We start from the raw sequence: 23,897 nt of genomic DNA on the forward strand, positions 1-23,897 counted from the left end.
ACATGTTTAGAGCTCAATAACAAAAACATTATGATATGGTATATTAATTATGGTATATTACTTACAAGCTTCAATTGGAACTCCGTTACGTAGCCACTCGACTCGTAGTCTTGGGTCTCCTACAGGAATAAGCCTAGCTTCAAAGTGGGCAGCTTGGTTCTCGGCTACTCTGATGTCCTTCATAGGCATCGTGAAAACTGGCGCTTGTGTAATAGACTCAGGTTCTTGAGCTGAAGACAAAGGTCTTGAATATCTTGAAGTATCTTCCAGTTGGTTCAATCTTGGCAACGCTCCTTCGTGTTGAGACTCCATATAAATGGATTTTTTGGAATGTACGATAGCGATTCCGGACGTAACTGCTTCTCCCAAAGCATTGATTGCTCTGCATGTATAGGTACCTGAGTCCTCTGGCAAACATGACATAATGTCTAAAGCAACAAATCCAAAGTTATTTGTTTCTGTGAATCTCGATCCGCTCTTTAAAGGTTTGTTATTATGATACCATTCTACTTTCATGGTGGGATCAGATACTGGAATCAATCTGCACTCAAAGTGAGCGCGTTGCCCTTCCTTAATTTCAATGTTCTTTAGTGAAGTTGTAAATATTGGTGCTTGCGTTGTCATCTCATCAATGACATCAGTACGGTGGTACCGGGATCTGTCCTCTAGGTGCTGGATTTGTTCTAACCCAGCCTCATTTTGTGTACCTCTTACAATATCAGCAGTGCCTCGGCAAGACAGGCGGCAGCTTACTTCATCTGTACCCATCATATTAACGGCTCTGCAAGTGTAAATACCGGAATCCTCCGCGATTAGGTCGATTATGTCAAGAGCCACGTAGCCAAAGTCATGAATCGGCCTAAATCTATGTCCAATAGTGACAGGCTGACCATTTTTAAACCATTCAACCTTCAGGTTCGGGTCAGTGACTGGTTCAAGCTTGCATTCAAAGTGTACGTGGTTGCCTTCCACTACATTGTCAATCGACTTTGGTTTTGTCACGAAGTGTGGCTTAATGTTAACTGATTCGTCAATCACTTCTGATTTCTTGTAACGGGATGCATCTTCCAGATACTGAATCTTTTCTAATCCAGTTGGGTGCTGTGATTCAAATATCAAATCCTTTTTAGCAATAACTCGTAAAGCACAAGATGTTACTGCTTCACCAAGCTGGTTTGTAGCTTGACATGTGTAAACACCTGAGTCTTCTGGATACACACTCAAAAGGTCGAGCGCCACGTAGTCAAATTCGTATGCTGGCCTAAACCTGTGCCCAGTTTTAATTGGCCGACCGTTGCAGAACCAGTCGACTCTCATGGTTGGGTCCCCAACTGGCTGAAGACGGCATTCCAAATGTACATTAGTACCTTCAACAGTTTCAATATTATGCAGGGCTCTTGAAAATTGTGGCGCCTGCATGACGGTTATATCTTCCTGTACTTGTCTGCTACGTCTTGCAGCATCTTCAAGCATTTGTATTTGCTCAACAGATTGTTCGTTTTGTGTTTCTGTCAATATATCAGATCTTTCGATTACTCGTACCATTGCAGAGGTGTGTGCTGAACCCAAATGGTTAACAGCACGGACAGTGTATTCTCCTGAATCAGTGGATGTTGCATGAATGATATCTAATGCAACAAATCCAAAGTCGTAGTATGTTCTGAAACGTGATCCTACGGTAACGGATCTTCCATTATGGAACCATTCAACCCTCATTGTAGGGTCACCCATTGGCTCTAATCTGCACTCAAGATGAATATTTTTACCCTCTGAGACGGGCTGAGGATCTGATAAAGGCTGTACAAAGACTGGCTTTGATTTCGATATCTCTTCAATTTGATACATGGGTTCCACGAATTTAGACTCCTCCATTTGCCTGGTCTTTTCATAAAGTCCTCGATGAATACTGGAAGTGTCAATGCTGGAACGAGCTGCAAAAATAAATTGAATGTAAAACAACTGAAATCATCATTGTATACAATTTTGACAGTTTTTTATACCTAATTATGTAAATAATCTGCATAAACACACGAGTTATTTTTTTAGATTTAAGGGTAAAAACGTAAAAAATAATTTTTATTTTATTTTATGTGTAGTGTAGTCACTTACTCTCAACAATCATTGAAGCGGATAACTGTGCTTCTCCGGCTGCGTTTCTAGCAACTACTGTGTATGTCCCTGCGTCTTCGGCGCGTACGCTTGAAATATCTAGTGCGACATAACCAAAGTCATGGTATGTCTGTATTCTATTGGCAGTAGTAATCTGTCTACCATTGAAGTACCACTCTACTGTCATTGTGAGATCACTTTGTGGTTCTACTCGCGCTTCAAAATGTGCGCTTTGTCCTTCTACAATTTTGTTTGTTCCCTTGAGTGGGCCCAAAAATCGTGGCTTTTGTGTTACTCTTACTTCTTCATCAGTCCTCTTGGAGTACTTACTAGCATCTTCAAGATGTTGTATCTTTTCATAACCACCTGGATGTTGTGATTCTGCAATTATGTCTTTCTTGGTAACAATAGTTAAATGAGCACTAGTTGTTGCCTGGCCTAAGGAATTGTATGCACGACACGTGTAATGACCAGCATCGTGTATGGTTACAGACTTAATTGTCAATGCTACATATCCAAAGTTGAAGAATGTTGTGATTCTGGAACTTGCCTCAACTGGGCGACCGTCTTTTAACCATTCGACCCTCAGAGTAGAGTCTCCTACTGGTTCAAGACGGGCTTCAAAGTGTGCAAAACCTCCTTCTTTAATGTTAATTTGATCCTTGATGGGAGTTTTGAATTCAGGTCTTTGTGTGCTCTCAGGCATTTCCTGATAATACTTTTGGTGCTGTTGTTGCTGATAAGCTTCTAACTGTTCAGTCTTTTCAATGTATCGTCGCTGTTCAGGTATTCCGAGATCTCCGGTAACTGTGCTTCTAGCCGCTACCTTGATGTTGGCAGTACTAACAGCTTCACCGGCCTTGTTCACAGCTCTCACTGTGTACGAACCTGCATCTTCAGCCCGTAGGTGCATGATGTTAAGGGAGACGTAACCGAAGTTGAAGATTGACGTGATTCGCGAGCTCGCTGTGATCGGCCTGCCGTCCTTGTACCATTCTACTCTCATTGTAGGGTCACTGACGGGAGTGATTTGTGCTTCTAAATGCGCATTCCTACCTTCTTGGAATTCACCAAGATCATGTAGTGGCCTTATAAACTGAGGCCTCTGCAAACTAAGTTCCTCGACTGACTCTTGGTGTTGATACCTCGAGTAGTCTTCTAACTGTTGGATGTACTGCAAACTTTCAGGATGTTGGCTAGTTCTTTCAATAACCGCTCTTGGTGTGACTTGTAGCACAGCTTTAGTCTCAGCGGCACCGGTAGCGCTAATTGCTCTGCAAGTGTATTCACCACTGTCTTGCAAGTTGATGCTGAGCATATCTAATGAAATGTATCCAAATCGGAATATTGATGTAAACCTTGAACCTGAAAACATTAAAAAAATAAGCACTGGTATAAATACAAAAAACCTTATAAATATTTAGTTATATTTGTATTTTTAACGCCACTTACTTGCTTCGATGCTTCTTCCGTTCCTCAACCATTCTACCTTCATAGTTGGGTCGCCAACAGGCTCTATCCTGGTTTCAAAGTGTACTTTACCACCTTCCATTTGCGTTATGCTCTGAAGGGGCACAATAAACTGTGGCGGAGGATAAACCCGGTCTTCCTCACCCTGAGGAATGTAAGGTCGTGCCCTTTCTACGTGCCTTAAGTAAATCACTTCTGGACCAGGCGCTGGCCTAAAATGAAAAAAAAAAATGTGACCATAATCTGTTAAATATCCTACTAATATTATAAACGCGAAAGTTTGTTAATACGGATATTTGTTACTCTTTCATGTTAAGCTGGCCTCCAAATTTTAAGTAAATTTTATATGTATGAAGCTGACATCCTGGATGTAGACTGGCTTTTAATCCTAGAAAATTTTGTAAGACAAAGTACAAAGAGCATGGCCAGAAATATAATGATGATAATTTTATAATTTCAATGAGAGTTTACAGTTTGTAGTCCTATTATTTATTGGCATCCTAACTAATATTATAAACTAGCTATTCCCGCGCGCTTCGCTTCGCCTTAAAAAGTTTTCCCGTGGGAATTCCGGCATAAAAAGTAGCCTATGTTCTTTCCCAGGGTTTAGACCGTATGTATACCAAATTTCATTCAAATCCGTTTAGTAGTTTTGGCGTGAAAGAGTAACAGACAGACAGACAGACACAGTTACTTTCGCATTTATAATATTAGTTAGGATTAGGATTAGGATGCGAAAGTAACTGTGTCTGTCTGTCTGTCTGTTACTCTTTCACGCCAAAACTACTGAACGGATTTGAATGAAATTTGGAATACATATAGAAATTAGAATACCTTGAGAAAGAACATAGGCTACTTCTTATCCCGGAATTCCCACGGGAAAATTTTTAAGGCGAAGCGAAGCTCGCGGGAACAGCTAGTTACTTTATAAATAGTGAAATAATCCTAGTAGATATATTTAAATTCAATGATTTACTTACTCTGGTTCGATAATTCTGGTTGGGCGCGGTAGATGCAGACGCTTCTGCTCTGGAGGCGGCTCTTTCGGTACTTCCACGTAGAGCCGCGCCCGAGTAGCGGTGGAACCTGCGACGTTCTGGGCTGTGCACTGATACCATGCCGCATCCGACGCCTTGGCTCGCGGAATATCCAGCGACGAGGCTCCACCCTCGATGTTGATTCGTAATTCTGGATTGGGTATAACTTGGACACCGTCCTTCTGCCATGTAATCCTTGGTATGGGAGTGCCAATAGCACGAGCATTAAGCGAAACTGGTTCTCCTTCGCGTACACTTAATGTGCTGAAGCGTTCGATGAATTTTGGAGCAACCACTTGTTCCTTTTCCAAAACATTCAACCGACACTGGAACGATGCTTCGCCTGACTTGTTTCGTGCTATACAAGTCACCATACCACTATCACTTCGTTGTACGTTTGTAATCATAAGAGCGTGATTTCCTGACTCATTGACTAAGATCTTATGATTATAATCGTCTATAATTTGTTTATCGTTAATGAACCACGTAACTTCTGGGTAAGGTCTGCCTGTGACGCGGCAATCGAATCGCGTCATCTTACCTTCCGTGATGTCACGGTCTTGGCAGACCTTTACGAATTGCGGAGCGAGAGCTTTTTCATTTACTTCTACTCTTTCTTCAGTCTGTAATTGTTGAGTATCCATTAAATACTGAGATTTGTGATCCTGCACATATGTTTCTTGAGGAGATTCTACAGCAAGATATGCCGATGTAACAATGCATCCATTAGGATTTTCAGCCAATAATGTGTAGTGGCCACCATCACTTTTCTGTGTATTATTCACTCTAAGTGTAGTTTGATTATGAGTAGTTACAATTTCGTGTTTGTTCGAGTTGACTATTCTTTGTCCATTTCTAAACCACGTGACACGAGGCTTGGGATTACCAGACAGTTGGACCTGGAATTGGGCATCAGCACCTTCCTGCAATTTGGAGTTGCGTGGTTTCTGCGCTACCTTCGGCGGCGCAACTGGGCCCAATGTTCGGTCGATTTCTGTTGAGATCTGGACGTCAGTTTCTCCAATGTACCTTCGTGTTATTGTTTCCCTGTAAGATACTTCCCTTAATAATCTGTATTCAAACGTGTCCACCTTAAAATCTTCAATGGAGTCTGCTCCATTAGTGTAGGAAGTCTTCTGTTGGGACTGGCGACTTTGCTCGGAAGAGTATCCTTGTTGCGTGGCATACGCTTTGTGTTGGACAGTCTCGCTGTGGTGGCTGTAGCTGCTCTGCGCGTGCGACTGCTGCGCCGGCAGCGCCACGCCCTCCGGCTGGATGTAGACGGAGCAGATCGCCTCTCCGTACTGGTTGCGGGCCGTGCAGGTGTACTCGCCCTCGTCGCCGGGCCCGATCTGCTTGATCAGCAGGGACACGTCCCCTGTCTGCTCATTGTAACTCATACTATACTTATTGCATTCTACTAAGGGGGCCTTCTTCCTCGTCCACGATACGACAGGAGTGGGGTTCCCTCTAAGTTTTCCTTCGAATTTAGCATTGCCTCCTTGTGCGAATCTTGCATTCTTGAATATCTGTTCGAAAATGGGCGGTGAAGGGTCGCCAGCCCTACCTGAAGTGATCGGTAAGTGCTCCCCTGATCTCTCAACTGCAACAAAGAGAAATAAATACATTAAATTCCGCTTCATTCAATCTAGAATACATTGAAAGTTTAACTTTTAACTTAAACGTATATTGCAATGTTACAAAGCATCACTACCATCCATTATATTTTAAAATTCAGTTTACAATCAGCGTACATAGGCCAGAGCCCTGCAACCTGTAACATTGCAACGAGTAGGTCAGAATCAAACTTTGCCAATGACTAAGATAATTATGTATGTCATCCGTCTAAAAGTAGATTGGGGTTGTATGTTTATTATTAAGAAGATGTCTGACGCTGGACGTGGAGCGTAACGTTTCCAGTGAGCTGGGTGCTGGTGAGTCAGCGCAACGCGCGACCGATATTCGCGCGTGCTATTTTCGTACGCAACACTCAGATCTGGTTACGCTCGCCATTTTGGTAAAGTCTCGCTCAGCGGCGCAGGCGCAAGCTTTGCTTTGTAATTGTACCTATGCAATATTGAGTAAAAATTAAAAATCTACTATGTTGTTATACATATTGGTGGACGTAGAATGCACTGATGTGATAGTTGCAAGTCGGTGGATCAGTAATGAAGTCTGGTGCGTTATTTCACGTCGGGCTGCGGTCGCCGCCCCAGGACCGGTTCCAACATCGAACCAGAAAGCGTTGGCCCTCGCCTGATTCCGGTCCCGTATAATCTTATGATATTGGCAAGATAATTTCACACGTACTCATGAGAATATAAGGATCAAAGAGGCATATTTAATACTAAGTTGAAACTGTATTATTTATACACTGTCTCTTAATAATAGCGGCCTTTTTCTGAGGTTCAGTTACTGTTGTTGTTTGCGTCATTCAAGGTTACGTTTTCAGGTCAAGGTCAAGTTGTAGGTATACAAAAAATATCCTGACATTTGTCAGATATGACTTTATTTATTCCTGATATGAGCACATTTTTAAATTTAAGCTTGTAATATATATCGTCTCTATTTGTAGTTGGTTTGTTACTTTGGTTATTCCCTAGCTCTACTTTGTTAGGTAAGTAAACTTATACTTATCTAATAAACAGCTGTATAATTAAAATAAAATAGCCAAGAAATAGTAGTTATAATATATTAACGTTTCTAAATATAATACGGATGGATATGATATACCTACAAACCTACAATCTACAAGCAAATTAAATAATGTTATTTACATTTGCATTGTCAATGTTAATAATCAAGCCATCTAAATCAAAACTAAATAAAAAAATCGTTGTAACTAATAATTATTGTCAAATTCAATACAATTTGAATCATTGTCAAAACAAGTTCGCGATAGGTGCACTACTTCAAGAAAAGGATGGTACGGCTGTGCCGCTGATTTTGCTCGACTTGGAGGGGACATTAATTAAAGTTCGATGTAAACGTATTTTTTTTTTCAGGTTATGGCTCTAGTCGCCAATATGGTATACCTAGTAAGCCGAAGGGAACCCTCTGATGGCCATTCAAAACAAATTTTAACGACTGAACTGAATTTTTCTACATCCCGTTATCCTGTTTACATAGGTGGAATTTTATTTTAATTATCGTTCTGTTTACTACTATACTATGTATAAAATTTAATGACAAAAATTAATATATTTGTCACGTGCTGACATGCGCACACAATTTAACCATACAAGGCCCATTTTTCTTCCGAACCCTGAGAGATATCGATATCTAATGAATTTGACGATGATGACAATGGCCCTCTTAAATGTCTGAACGGCAATATGTTAGCACGATTTTGGAATCTCTCTAGCAGCCAGCTGTCAGTTGGGACGCTGCCAACATTCCCGACAGTAGGCCGAGCGATGTTATTTAAGAATTATGAAACAACGTGGCCCAACACTCTTGAGCTGTGCCGCTATTCCTGTATGCCTACTTTTCATATTATATGTAGGTAGGTACAAATTCTAGCACGCAAGCTATAGGCTGAGTTGCTGTACACGTGTATAGAACGTCCGGAATAATATTTATGAGGGTGGGAATTTTAGACTTAAATTTGACTTTAATTATTTTTTTATAATAATAATGTTAATCTTACTTTAAATGAAGACAAACTGTTAAGCATTTTTTTTGACACAAGGTAGACTTTCATTTTTAATTCAAATCCAATAATATTTTAAGCGAAAAAACTGTACTTTTACATAATAGTATGTAGGTATATAAAAAATGATGTGGGCAATAATGTGTGTATGTAAAACGAAAAAATAAAACGCTTCTCTCCCGAATTTGGAATTGGAACTATTGTTCAGTAAGAGCATGAGCAGTTAAACATTCCCTTTTGCTTTACTATTTATTAACTATGTATTCTGGCCACGCTATGTATGTATATCAACCCTTATATACTCAGTTATATGCAATACAAACTCAAGACCTGAAACGCAAAAATAGAATATATCTCTATCGCATGAGTGCTGCATTGGATGTTATTTCGTATGTAGGTTAAAAGTGTTAGTTAGTGATTATGGCTTTGGGTTTTTTTTATTGATTACCGTATATATATAACAATTTACTATAACCTACATTGGTTTTGTTAACCATTATGTTTTGAGTATACTGTATCACAGGTGATAGTGAGTCTGCTCCTTGGGCACGGGGCCCCTGTTTCGAATCCCGTTAAGGGCAAATATTTGGGCGATGAGACTGTCCATGTTGTTCATCTATTTAAGTAGGTATATTCTATGTAATCTACGAGTATGTACCTATCTGTGTAAGTTTATCTGAGACCCAAATGCTATGCCTTGTTTTGGATTAGATGGCAGTGTGTGACATGTCCCTATATTACTCATATTATATTTCTGGCTTTACACTAATAAATAATATCTAAATATTCTAAATACATTATTGTACAAGCACGTCGGCGTCGGTGTAGAGCCATTCTGTAGTAATGAAACGTGCTGAAATTGTACACACTCTGAGTCTTATTTATGTATATATGTATTTGGTTTCATATTTTGATCTGCACTGAAAAAAATACTGAAAATACGCTTGCATTTAGAATTTCATTCGTTAATAGTTTTTACGATCGAACCACAGTCAAACTGTGAAGCTCTCCGCCGTAATTTTTTACTTAATTTCGCACAGTACAGAGGTTATCTCTCACTTATCGAATCGCGTTGTTTGTACCCATATTTATGAAAGCAGTTAACCATATCGAGACTTAAGGTGGTCATTAAAATGTACAAATAAGTGTATAAATGTAGAGTTTGTATGAATATTAAGCAACAAGTTGGGCTCGGGCTCCGTACAATGCTAAAAGGTCAAGAGTAACCGCTAATATGATTCACAGCTACCACCATATGGCAGCAATAAGGAGGACTTGTCGCCGGTAAGTTCAACCCTGATGCCTGGGAGCTCATTCTAGCTAACGATAAATGAAGTTTCGGAAAGCTGCTGTGCTAATCACTACGCTCTGAACTGAGTCAACATACCGATTGCATTGAAGCTCTCGTTTGTTCGTTTTTTGGCATGCTAGCGTAACACTCCCGATGCCTGATTGCAGAAATGTATGGATATGTAGAAGTATTTTGGGTATGTGACACGAACATAAAGTCATGTTTTAAACTTTTAAGTTGTAAATTGGAAGGTCTACTTACTAACTTTCTGAACAACAGCTGTAAGAAAATATTATTCTCTTATTTCCTAGCCTTATTCTCCAATGGTTAAATCGCGTTAAACGTTAAATGGTAATATTCTGATAAGTACGCTGTTAAATATATACTTAAATATTGTAGGTGTCAACTGTCATTAAGTTAATTTTTCCGTTTAGGAGTATTTTGGTGCTATGCCACCGGAACTTTTACATTGCTCGCTTGTTTAATCACGGAAAAGTTTTATATCCGACACAATTAACCACATACCTACATATCCCACATAGGTAAGTAAGTCTCGTAAGATTACTCTCAACACTCACATATATTATACAAGTTTATATTGCATTTAAAATCTTATGTAGCTGATAAAAAGTTCAAATTGGAAGCGAAATGCACTGCATTTCTTATTGCGTTGAGCAGGGTTCTCGCCATATAAAGACGACCGCTGCAGCGCACCGCTACTAATACCGTTTACCTATACCTAGGTATTTGCCACCGATGATACCCAAAGCAAAAACAAACAAACATCACTTTGTAGAGATAAATGAAAGTCATTATTGACTGCTTAAGCAAAAAATTATCTTCCTCGTCTATTGTTTATGATCTATTCATTGCTGTATGCATAAGTAGGCGCGGCGTGTTTTGAAACTATACAAGGCCAGAACGCAGAGGTTGGGACTGCTCGCGTATATTTTCAAATTAAAATGGTGCCATGATTTACTTGAAAGTATACAAGGCCATTACGCACTAATCGCGTATATTTTCAAGTAAGTTGGGCCAAAATTATGGCTTGAAAATATACTGCAGCAGTTACCACTGCGTACTAATCGTGTATATTTTCAAGCGCCAAGCGGCAATGCGAGCACTTGAAACTATACGTGATAAGTTACCAGGTAGCCCTTTTGAATTGTTGCTCTCTCTTTCTTTCATGCGAAATAGTAATAAGTCTATTGCTTTCAAAACATTGCATCATCATTCCGCACTTGGCATTAATTTCGTAACGTGTTTTTTGTTTACACCGTAAGTTAAAAGTAAATTGATATTAAACTGTAGAACAGTTGTTAATAGTAAAAATTATCTCATGAGAGGGTGTAGAACAATTCATAAAAGACAATTACGGTGAATTCAAAACTTGATGAAAATATGTCTATAATAGGTCTATAGTAACACCAAATGACCCTAATTTTTTTAAACCATTAAATTTAAAATTTGATCAAAATTTACTATTTTAGTTGGTTATAATAATATTTTGATGCGCTGTTAAATGCACTTTAATATTGCCGACGGCGTCATTAAGCTAGTCTTATCCGTTCAGGAGTGTAGTAGGTATTACTCTTAATTCATTTAAATGATAAGATATTAGTAGGTATGCTTACTTGCAAGTATGATTGCTATAAATATCAATTTATCAATCAAATTAGAGCTTGTTCATCTTCATTTATTATCATTTTATAGGTATGACAGGCAGAACAAGTCAATTGTAGTCATTTACATTTACCGAAATAGTTAAGTAAATTAGAATCAGCATGTAGGTATAAATTATATGCGACAAGTACGCAATCAAGCAATATGCGTAATAGCAATGTATATTTTCAAGTGCGATTCAGTAAATCCCAACTTGAAAGTATACGCGATTAGTACGCACAAATCGTGTATATTTTCAAGTAAAATATTATTTTTTTTCACTTGAAACTATACAGTGCTAGTACACTATGGGTGCGTTCTGGCCTTGTATAGTTTCAAAACACGCGTAGGCGCGACATATTTATTTTTTCAATTAAGTTTTCTATAATGGTGGGTCTTAATGTTTACATTCATTAGTTAATTACGGTTTTCGGAATGAAAACAGAGTATTAAAACACAGTTTAATTTACAAAAGCTCGTTGGCTGTAAATAGGACTCCATTTTTATACAGTCTGTAAATTTATTATAATTTCCAGAATATATATATTATATTATAAGTACGCGTAAGGCATGAATATCTAATACTTTGGATAAATATTATGCGGTTGGTTGGTAATGCACACCCTGCGACCAGTAGTTTTCGAACGTGCCGCAATAGCTACACAAGACATGACATCACACAACTATGCAAACTGACTTATCTACATAATATAATATATGAAGGGTCACTTTTACCAAACGCTTAACGTATTTAAATACATTTTGTACTAACTGACAAACGTTTGACAGGCGACTAAATACGTTTAATGTTTGGTGAAATTCCACCTAACTGGGCATCTAGTACGAGTTATGCAATTGATGTCGACGAAAAAGTGTTGGATTTCTTCTGCCACCTGCATACATCTGTCATCTGTCAACAAATTCATGATAGTTTTCGCTAGAAGCGCCACTTTGTATGTGAGAAAACTGAAACTTTTATTATTTTCGACGAACTATCAAACCTGTACTAGACGTACTGTGATAGAACTATTCGTAAAATCAAATGTGTCCCAAAACTATAAACTACATTTAAAAAAAAACGATGAAATTACTACTAAACTTTATTGCATTACCATGAGATGTTGTTTCAAGAAAGTTACTGTTGCTAACGATGTGTGCCAAATTCAAATGCTTTCGAACTACTTTTATACCATCATGGATAATTCTGTTAAACATTATTTTATTTGTTATAGTAGCAAACAATGTTACTAAGTGTTTTTTTTTAGATTTTTTACATTGAAAGTTTTTGTAAAATTGCAGTTTTAAAGTGTTCTACTTATTGCATTCCAGTGTACAATGTTGAAAGTGATGTGGAGGTAAATGAGCCTAAATATAGGACCGAAGGACGATCTCATGGCGAGTGGCGACCGCGACCCCCGCGGCGGCGCTTGCGCATGTGTATGCCGAATAACACCCCCCACCCCGCCACCCCACGCGGACTCTGTGTATCTTTACTTTAGGCGTATTATTAGTTAAATGTGCCCTTTAATGCCGATTTCTCCCTAGTCGGTTAGAGCATAACCAGTAGAGCGATCCGGAAAAAACGCAGCACATTCTATTCGATAGTCTATTCGAAAGTGCTGTCAACCTGTCAACAACAAAATGGCGGTGTATAGATTTGCGAAAGTTTGACAGCTATCATTCCATAGGTCATTGTCAGAATAATATTATGTACTCTGTGGTCATTCTTTTCGAAACTCATTCGAAAGGTAAAAAGTGTTCGAAAGTGCTGTCAAGTTGACAATAGTCGCACTCGCATTCGATTCTATTCGTTAGCTCGAATTTTCGTGATACGGGTACAGGTATTAGTGGTTGACTTTTGACACATCTGTCAAGAATTTTATATGGAGATGACGTATAATTGGTGAACGGTCTCTGGTCGGCTAGATAACCGACAATGGAGAAATTGGCACTAAATAAGGTTGCGTATTTACTTAAAAACCTTACTCTACATTCATACCACCGATACACGAATGGTGTAAAAAAGGTACTCTCTAACGACCTAGCCAAGTAGTAAAAAGGTCCACTGACAAACGGAACGTCAATATCAAGTGGAACTTTTTCATTACTCGCGAGTGTATAATTATTTAAACAGTGGTTATCCTAAGAGGACGAACTTTTACTAACTACCTACTACATACAAAAACGAAACAAGCCCAGCGAAAGTGTTGCCAGACGGTATAACTGTTATCAGAATATAAATTCGGAGGTAGATAGCAAAGGGAAAAGTAAAGCAACAGTTTCTGCTGCTCGTTTAACTCCAATTATGTATCGTTAGAGCTGACTCCGCCCGCTCGGCCGCCGCGCCGTCGACCACCATTATCTGCACTGTGTATCTAACTATTATCAACATGGATACTTTCTAATAACTCCCATTCATCAGTTCTGCCCATTCATGCAGATATAATATTTGGGAACGTGGCCAGCGTGCTTTCGCTTTGACATCAGTAATCAAGACAGACAAGTGAAGAGGCTGATGCGATTTTGAGGCTCAACTTTTTTCTGTAATTAAGTCCGCACGCTACAACCGCTAATCTATTAATGTATAGCGAGATTAAGATGTTTTTTTTTGCTGGCAAAGATAATGGTTGGGCAAGGAGCGCAACGAAGAACAGTTACGGTGGTCTAATGAGGAGATCTGATGTACTAGCTGACCGGTAGACGGAACCGGTGCGACACACAGCTAGCGACACGCCACGCTGCGCAGGCGAGCGCTCCGGGCACGCCTCGCTAGGGCCCACACTCGTGCTGGCTCTCACGATACCGGCCAATAATGCCCTCACGCAACAATTTACAAGTATAAGACGAACCATCAGCATGAATAGCACGGCGCCGGTAGAGGTATTCCAGTATAGGTCGTGTATTCAATACTGTATTGTATACTTCAGGTTACGTGTCAGCCATTAATCTGCATTTAAATAAGATAATATTTTAAATTAAGTCGGCGCCGCGCTACTGCCTTTCTTCAGATTTTTTACTGTCTAACTCAATTTGCTGGTAAGAATTTCTGATCATTTCATTTTTATCATAATAAACATCTCAGTAATTATATACGGAGATATTCTTCTTCATTACATAATTATTCATTGATTGCCGATTACTGTTATTTGTTCGATTACAACAAAAACGCAGCGTCGTCGTGACGTGACTGTATAATGCCGTTTCTATTGAGTGTCATCGCTCGCAAGGAAAGTGAAAACATCGATCGAGCAATTTTCGCAGCTGAGCATAATTGTGCTATTATTCCATGATTCTCAGTCGTAGTTTGAAATAGAAAACTGTCAATTACTGCTTGGAGCAAAAACAGGCAACATGTCCCCCCCCGCTTGCCGCACTTGCGTGCATCGACGACTGCATCTGCAGCTGCATCAAGTCTCTCTCGTCAGATTACTGCCATGATGCGCGCAACATTACATTCCAATTTATCTCATTTAGAAAATGACGCGCCACCGACTCGATCAGTATCATTATCCTTACTCCTTATCGCATATCTTGAATGTGTGTAAGGTAAACAAACAAGGCATTTCATATCTGTATCCATTATTATTAAAATGTCATTTACATATTGCGATCAAGATTCACACAAGTGCGTCAGTCAAATATTCTGTATACCTATACTTTCAGCCTGTATTTCTATTTTAATAGGTACCTACATACATTTTCGTTTCGTTTGAACAACTGTTAGTGAATGTTACGTCAATATTTACCTATATTATAATTCATAGGTATGTGTATAATATAGGTAGAATGTATTTAGATGTTATGTTGTATCTTTACTTGCTTAAGTTTTTTGCAATTTTCTTATTTATTAAAAGTTACTGCTGAAATTTTAACATTATTACTGTCAAAACTTTATTATGGTAGGTTTTTATGATAGGCCTTATATGATTTAGTAATTATTTGCTTTAATTTTAACTCTTGGAAGGAAGCTTAGAGTATTTGAACATCGAAGAGAAAATGCTGCGATTGCAACTTTGTGATTGCTTAATGTTGTGATTGCAACTTTCCAATAATCTGTAAAGTATTTTTTTAAAATTTAATTTTCTAAACGTAGCTATCTGCATTTCTTCTAATTCTCTTTAAGATACTACTACAGTAATACGAATAATGTAATTTACTTTTAATTCTCATATACTTATATTGGATTTCTATTTTGGATCAATTCGTATATTCAACAGTTTACCGACCATAAGGTTTTCAAGGCACCTTCTATCTTGTGGACACCGATGTCAAGATCTATGGAAATTTTACTTTATTTTTTTAATTTATTTTAGATGTTCTTTTGATTCATGTAAAAAGCTGCAGCGGGCATTGCATTACGTAGTAATCAAAAGATTTTCACGGTTTTCCAATAGGTGGGTAGGGTTAGTTATCCAATTGGAGTTATGAGCCATATTATGTAGAAAATCTGATTGCAGTGGTGAACCCCTCCCGAGCACCTCCACTTGTCCATCAAAGCTCGAGTCTCCGTTGCATTCCACTTGATTAAGTGTGCGTTTCTCCGCCCGGCTCCTGTTGATATGTCGTTTAGCGCGTGTTCACTCGCTGAGACGCACGCATCACGCTACTTTTTTTTACAATATTACTAAGTACTTCGTCACATGATTTCATATTTTTCTTGCCAGATGACAGGTAAACAAGCAATCTGAATTGTTGGTGTTGTAAAGAGACGATAGATCTGCTGGATCCGCCACTACGATCATCTTGGCACGTTCTTCGTTTTATACCTTCCTACTGAAATAATTTTCAGTATATTGATCAATGTTGTCCGACAACCTAACGGGAAAATCGAATGTTTATATAGCATGTGTACTGTATTACATAAATAAGTTTTTCCTACCACCGTACGATTTTAATTATAAATCTTGACCTACTTTTTTTTCTTGTAAGTACAAGAAGAATCCACATATGGACCAACATTTGTTTAGTATCCAAGTACGGTCAAGTATTTAAGCCTTATATGAAAACAAGTTTTGATACGTGATTTCGCGCAGCAGCCTTATGGAGAACCAAGTTGAGTCGAGCGACTCTCGACCAACTTGACATAATTTATGATTTCACGATTGCATAAAATCCAGAGTGCATTCCTTGTGCTTTCAAAGCTATTTTGAGGGGAATGCACTAAGTTTTATACAGTTATATAAAATGAAACAACAAGATAAAGATTCAGGAGCGAGACAGTGAGGTGTTGTTTTTCAAGATAAATGTGGAAAACAAGTGTGAAATAAATATGTCTGAGGAGCATTCCTGGGGGCGCGGGCGGCGGCGGCGGCGAGCGCCCACGCATCGCTCGGAATAGCCTCACTGTGCCGCTCGAGAAGGAACGCTATGCACAAATAAAGTTACGCAGGAGGAAACCAAAGACAGTCGCGGGCGGCGGCGCGCGCCGAGGCGGGCGGCCCGGGCCCTGTATGCATTCGCAGCTCGCTCGGAGTACTCACCCCGCTGCTGCGTCACCAGCTGGCGCGTGAAGTGCTGCTCCGTGCGCTGCTGCGTGCGCTGCTCGCGCTGCTCCACGCGCTGCTCCACGCGCTGCTCCGACCAGCGCGACTGCTTCTCCATCGCCGCCCGCTGCTCCTCCAGCACGAACACAAAAAAACTCTCACTCGACGCTGCAAGTCCTCTATCTCAACAGAGGTCGTTTCGGCGCGCTCCCAAAATTAAATAATAACGCCACTTCGAAATTCTTATACTAGTCCACGGGTTCATTTAGCAGAAGTCAAGTCATTATAACCCAAGTCCAGCAACCAAGACGTCGGTCGATTGCGAATAGTTAGCGGATAGTGGTGAGCCCGCGCGGCGTGCGCTGCGCCGGCGCCTTGGCGGGGCGCGGGGGCCGGGGGGGCACAGCCGCGACCGAAATACGCGGGTTATTTCGAGACGAGCGCACTCGCGCCGTCCCGCTCACTCCCTCCCGCCAATACCGTTGCCAATTTTACATGCGCTCATACTCTCACAATAATACCTACTTATTGCACCAAGATATGAGATACATAAAGGATCTGAAATTTAATATTGTTGTGTAAACATCTCATGGAACGCAAGCAGCCGATTTTTGAAGTGGGGACTTGCCCTGCTAAGTATAAAACTTAGGTGTTTAGAAAACTACTATAAGTATACTTAGGTATACTTACCAAAATAAAGATGATCATAAAAATATACTTGCTTACTGACAATCAGGAGTTATAAGTGTGACGCATAAATTAAACAAATTATTATTAAAAAATATGTATCTAATTTCATTTGGATGAAATTTCGGTCTGGCTTAATTTTAATAAGAATTATAATGATTCAATTGTACTCGTAGGTCGTAGTCGTGGTAAAGAAGCGATATTAAACTCCCATCTCCCATCTCATATTGCCATTCTGTGGTGTAGGTACCTACATTGTACAAATATATCTGGCTATCTCCAGATCCTGGATACACTATAATCTATATAATAGATCTAGTGAATAATATTTCAAAATTATCTCTTCTCGTCTTTCCGAAGATCGTTTTAATAGTTCGCTGCATCGTTTTTTGAACTTTAACATGTATTTAATGAATTTAGTCAGCACTTGAAAACTTAATAATAGGTTTACTAAACAAATCTTAGCCTGAAAAACATGCATTCTCATTATAGTTATTTTTTTAGACCTAATCGCCAATACGAATCTAACCTATCCAACTCGATGGGGTTTTGCTTGACGTTTGATAACTGAATTTCTATGGCCATCTTGCCATTGCCACCTCCATCACCAGTGTACCTATCGAAAACTGGTTTTAACAATGATTTTCGGATCTTCTTCTTCTTTCGTGTCAGTGAACATGCGAATTTCTATATTTGTCCAGACCAAAAAGAAGCAACTTTGATAGCATTCTGGTTGGCCTGGAGTAAGTCTTCCCGAGTGCAGGTGGAAGGGCACAGGGGACAGGTGATGCGATGTAAATGCTATGCTAAAATTTTCGGATTAAAAATATATTATTTCGTTTTGACTTCGCGTTAGGGGCCTTGATCCTGACAGTACCGAAACCATTTTGCTCGACTGTGTCCCATTATTTGCGGGTTTTTAATTTTAAGCTGTGTAACGAAATCTTAAGCTGGCTAAACGCTTTCGAGAGTTTTCTGAAAACCCCGACGACGGGACGTTCGCCAACTATGTAGTATGTAGACACTGGTCTAGATTGTAAGCTGCCTTTATTATTATAGTAATCTCCCAACTTTTTGCGGCATCGGTTATCACGTTATCAGTAAAATATGAGTCTGATCTATAAAAAAATACAGTTTCGACAAATTAATAAACGATGCTGATTAGCATTATTATATTATGCATTCGCTTTTATGTGTAGCTCAGAAATACACGCAAAAGCGGCACAGAATTTTTTTTGTTCTTTCAGGAAAATAAATTGAAATAAAAACTACTGACTGAAGGTATATCCGTAATCGTAAGACGTTCAAAGGGTTAAGGGCATTAATAGAAGTAGCTAAGGATTGCTGATTGGTAATGTTAGGTGTGGGACGGCCTCCAAGACGGAAATCAGCAGGATGATTACCAACCTACGCTACGACACGGCACTTGAGGAAGAAGAAGAATATTAGGTGGTGGTAACTGCTCATAAGCTGCTCATATAATCCAAAGAAGAGCCTTTGAAGAGAAACGTGTTCGTCCGTGGATTGCGACTGGCTGACGGCGACAACGACCCGAAGCCAGGTCAATATACCCACAATGTAATTTGTGATAAAAATATAATGTAAAAACAATCTAGATAGGTACCTACCTTGTAAATTTTTTATAAAACTTTTTTTTGTCTTCATCTTTGACATTCATTTGTTTGACGGATTACACCTGCTTTTTTCGGTCTATCATCATCAAAACCCATCATGTCTCCACTGCTGGGGCTCGGGCCTCCTTCCAATGAAGGAAGCGGTTTAACATAAGCATGCTTGTGCTAGTGCTAAGAGAGTTGAATAGGACGGTAAATTTTGAAAACTAAAATTCGATAATATTTTTTTCTTTCGTAGATGCACCACCATAACTGCGTAGACTTTAATTAAGTACCTATAATAAAAAAATCTTTCTACCATATTATTATCACAGCATGTTTTTAGGAGTAGGTACTTATTAAGTACCTACGAACCAGAGCTCATTGTGTATAAATAAAATACACTACCTTTGGCATAATTTAACTTTAGCTATTTATAATATGCAGGCACTTGAATGGGTATGTGTGATCAAACGTAATGTATTTTGTTAGCATAAATCTAGTTGTAAGAGCTTGATCGCCGTTGCCAAATGGCTTCTGATTTGGAGTGGCAGTTACTTAGGTATAGGTACGGTGGCCTGCGCCTAAAAGTATACAGGCGGAGTTTTTAAAATAGCGATCCCTGATGATGAAGGGACCACCTACACATGTTATAAATCCTGGGACGTGTTGTGTGTGATGTGTGTAGCAGTGGTGTTTATGTGGATGTGCTTGAGCAGCACGTGAGCTTGAGATCGCAATTTTAAAAACTCTGCCTGTATACTTTTAGGCGCAGGCCACCGTACCTTCTATGATTTTGTAATATCTACTTCTTACAGCCTCTACTGCCAGCTGTATGCATTTTTAAATACACTGGTGTATTACCATTTCGTTAAAAGGCCGAAAATAAGTAATTATTTATTACTAGCTGTTCCCGCGAGCTTCGCTTCGCCTTAAAAAGTGTTCCCGTGGGAATTCCGGGATAAAAAGTAGCCTTTGTTCTTTTTCAGGGTCTAAACCATATGTATACCAAATTTCATTCAAATCCGTTCAGTAGTTTTGGCGTGAAAGAGTAACAGACAGACAGACGCAGTTACTTTCGCATTTATAATATTAGTTGAGATTTGAAAAATAAAATACTTCACGTAAACGGATGAAGATAGATTGTAAAAGCGACATCCCTAATGAATAACTGTAAATGTTGTTGTTTCAGGTTGTGCGGTCATGAAGAATGCGTCATGTATGCGTAGAGGTCACTCTCGGTGAAGAAAAACATTTTTTTGGAGCGGCGCTGTGCTAACCACAACTCTCGTTGCATAGAACGTAAAGCTCTCGGTCGTTCGTTTTGTCCAGCTACACGCAACCTAGAATAACCCTCCGGCTAAATCCGTACGACATAAGATTAACTGGCAATCTGACATTAACAAACAGTCCTGTAAAGGTAAGCGTCCACCTAATCGTACATATCAGACCAAACGGATATTCTTAAATGTATACTTAGAGAAACGGTGTCGGCAATGTCGATGAAGTGGACGCACTTGTGTGAATTTCTATTCAAAGAATACCTACTGAATGCGATGCGTCCTTTGCATAATATGCCGAATGGTGAAATTACCTTAAAAGAGTGAAAAATATGTGAGTAGGTACTTACTATTATGAAATAAAAAAAAAATCGTTTTTTATCGTTTCATTTACATTTTAATAATAATAATAATAATATAATAATATGTGGGGACATCTCACACACGGCCATCCGACCCCAAGCTAGGCGGAGCCTGTGTTATGGGTATCGGACAGCTAATATATCTACACAAATACATAGATAGATAGATAAATATTAAATATAAATATCAACACCCAAGACCTGAATACAAATATCTGTATTTAAACAAATATCTGCCCCAGCCGGGAATCGAACCCGGGACCTTCGGCATAGCAGTCAGGCCCACTAACCACTACGCCATTCGACCGTCTATTTTAATCCATAAGTATAATTAAAAATTACAAAATTAAATACCCAATGGCCCAGTAACACCTGTATAGTGTGGAATTATATCAGTGAACTTACTGCAGATCTAGTTTCACTACGGGACCTAACTTGTAATCTTCAAAAAAAGATTCCACTCAACTACTACACTCACGGGCAAAGTAACAGTTCCACTCACAAACCGCCCCAATTTTTACAAATATAGAAATATTTTTTTTAACAAAATATTATTGTTTTTAGTTTTTAATATCCTGATGCCCTGTACTTCAATGTTACAGAAAGCGTCATTAAGCTAGCGTTTTGCGTTTAGGAGTAATTTGGTGCTTTTTTCAGTGGAAACTTTTAATGGACAACATTTCAAAAAACTAAAGCTGCTATAAATCGAAAACCATTTCGAGATTTAGCTCTCAAGGCCACAAAAAAAATGTTTTTGTATTTTTTGGATGTATCATTTTCGAGAAAATCATAAAATAGTAAAAAAGTGCTGATGACGTCATGCATGAGGTGCGATCCATTTTGATGATCAAAGCCTATAGATTTAAAAACAAAATAACTGTCACTTTCATTTTTGATTGACGTTGACGTTTTATTGAGTCGTTGTTGTTTATTTGGGTGATTTTCATAAATTCTGTTCTGACACTTTCTGACTATTTTTTTTAATTTATCATATAAAATGGTTAGTACTTATTAAGAGATGGCCTCTATTTAATATGTCCCAGAGCATGCCACCGCCTACATAGCTGAAAAAATGCATCTGCTTATTTATTTACGTGATAAGTACCTACTTTGTATCATCAGAAATATCAATGTCATTTGAAAATGACCCATTTGTTGGTTGGCATGTAAACAAAGTTTAAATGTCACTTGTCAGTGTCATTTATGTTTTTTTTCGAGACTAAGGCAATAGACAAAAATAAAAATTGAGCCTAATATGTGATGTCACTTCCGGTTTTAAAATAATTAACTTTAAAGTTAAAAATAACATGCAAAAATTCATGTATATACAAAATAAAAAAATACGGGTCCTCTAATTTTTTATAACCTTTCCGAATAGTTAATAAAAATATAGGGTAAAGAAAATGAAATGTTGTCCATTGCCCATGAGTTTACTTTTAGACTCGTGAGTTGTGACTATTAGTACTCTAGTATGTGTTTATAACTTTTAAAAGTGCGTGATTTTTGAGATTTATTAAAAAAAACTATACAGTAATACGATAAAACATTAAAATTTCTAGTAGTAGATAATTATATTACTTTGGATGGTACTTAAATAAAATTTTAACTTTATAGTTCTGCAGTACCTAAATGAAAAGTATAAATTGACACACATTATACCTATGACTATGAATGAAAAACAAATGACAAAAAATGTATTCATTGTTCAAAAATAGCCATTGACTGGACTGTAGAAGTGACTGTATCATTGCCAAGTTTCTAAAAAACTGCATTTCTTAAAGATTTCTTATGACACACAGATTAAATATATCGTATGACATGATCGTATTAAAATGCTGTTGCGTCCTCGACGTTTCTTATTTTTACCAGTTGCATCTTCAAAACATAATAAGTACTTCTTCTTCTTACGTGTCAGTGAACATGCGAATTTTTAAATTTGTCCAGACCAAAAAGAAGCAACTTTGATAGCATTCTGGTTGGCCTGGAGTAAGTCTTCCCGAGTGCAGGTGGCAGGCACATAGGACAGAAGAGTAAATGCTCCATAGTCTGGGGGGCGTATATTTATCAATAGTCAGATAAATGTTGTCTGACGTTTAAAACTTTGTTACTGTCACTGTCTAATACAAACATTCAGACGCGACAGTACCCGAATTATTCCCCAGATAACTTTTATCTGGCTGTTGAAAAATCTGCCCTAAGTGACAAACTCACATTAAATAACACTAGACATCATTCTAATAATTAGGACATTTCCAGCAACAATCAGCTTTTTAGTGTTTGTTAATCTCATTTAATTACATTAATAATAATTATATCATGTCAAGTATTTATTTGATTGGATAAAAATCGTCAGATTCAGCAGTTTTTTAGGGTTCCGTAGCCAAAATGGCAAAAACGGAACCCTTATAGTTTCGTCATGTCCGTCTGTCCGTCTGTCCGTCTGTCACAGCCGATTTACTCGGAAACTATAAGTACTACAGTGATGAAATTTGATGGGAATATGTGTTGTATGAACCGCTACAAAAATATGACACTAAATAGTAAAAAAAAGAATTGGGGGTGGGGCCCCCCATACATGTAACTGAGGGATGAAATTTTTTTTTTCGATGTACATACCCGTGTGGGGTATCAATGGAAAGGTCTTTTAAAATGATATAAAGTTTTCTAAAAAACATTTTTCGGTTTTTGAGATATCAGCTCTCAAAGTCGTAAAAAGTATGTCCCCCCCCCTCTATTTTTATAACTACGGGGTATAAAATTCTAAAAAAAATAGAGGTGATGCATGCTAATTAACTCTTTCAACGATTTTTGGTTTGATCAAAGTATCTCTTATAGTTTTTGAGATAGGTTGATTTAACTGTAATATTATATTTGCTGCTACGGAACCCTTTGTGCGCGAGCCCGACTCGCACTTGGCCGGTTTTTTTTTTATTTGCCACTGTAAATCGAAATATTGTTGTCGAAATGGTTGGCTGCGTAAATATTATAGGTAAGTATTCATATTCCAAATTTAAGTTTTGACATTAGTAGGTAATTACTTACTAACATTAACCCCCTTATTTCACAGAAAAGCTTCCTACAGCTTTTTAGCTATTGAACTGTTTTGTCTCTCTGGCAAAAAACAAACTAAGTGTGCCTTTAGATTTGCGTGAAAAGCTAGTTATTGAAATAAGCTTCTTAGGAACAAGACTACGCCGAACTACTTGTCCTACTTTAGATTACAATGTCTATTAAGAAATAAAATGTGTTTG

General features: G+C 38.4%; 1 protein-coding gene and 1 long non-coding RNA gene across 15 annotated transcripts in view; one reads left to right on the forward strand and one right to left on the reverse strand.

Annotated features, from left to right (window-relative positions):
* LOC105384109 (titin) overlaps window positions 1–17,058 on the reverse strand; it is a 92,743-nt gene extending 75,685 nt beyond the window's left edge. For all 14 annotated transcript variants that reach the window (XM_048632392.1, XM_048632403.1, XM_048632393.1 and 11 more), the window contains exons 1-5: window positions 16,702–17,058; window positions 4,560–6,219; window positions 3,562–3,791; window positions 2,110–3,474; window positions 66–1,931 (exon numbers count right to left, since the gene is read on the reverse strand). In XM_048632392.1, the coding sequence (XP_048488349.1) occupies window positions 66–1,931; window positions 2,110–3,474; window positions 3,562–3,791; window positions 4,560–6,219; window positions 16,702–16,822 (5,242 nt within the window). In that variant the 5' untranslated portion in view covers window positions 16,823–17,058. The remainder of the gene's footprint in view (window positions 1–65; window positions 1,932–2,109; window positions 3,475–3,561; window positions 3,792–4,559; window positions 6,220–16,701) is intronic.
* Window positions 1–20,648, forward strand: part of LOC119694786 — a 97,805-nt gene extending 77,157 nt beyond the window's left edge. The window contains exon 3 of the long non-coding RNA XR_007268158.1: window positions 20,197–20,648. This is a non-coding gene — a long non-coding RNA (uncharacterized LOC119694786). The remainder of the gene's footprint in view (window positions 1–20,196) is intronic.
* Window positions 20,649–23,897: the final 3,249 nt, after the last annotated feature.

The sequence above is a fragment of the Plutella xylostella genome, chromosome Z, assembly GCF_932276165.1.
Source record: "Plutella xylostella chromosome Z, ilPluXylo3.1, whole genome shotgun sequence".
In the NCBI taxonomy this organism is placed as follows: domain Eukaryota; kingdom Metazoa; phylum Arthropoda; class Insecta; order Lepidoptera; family Plutellidae; genus Plutella; species Plutella xylostella.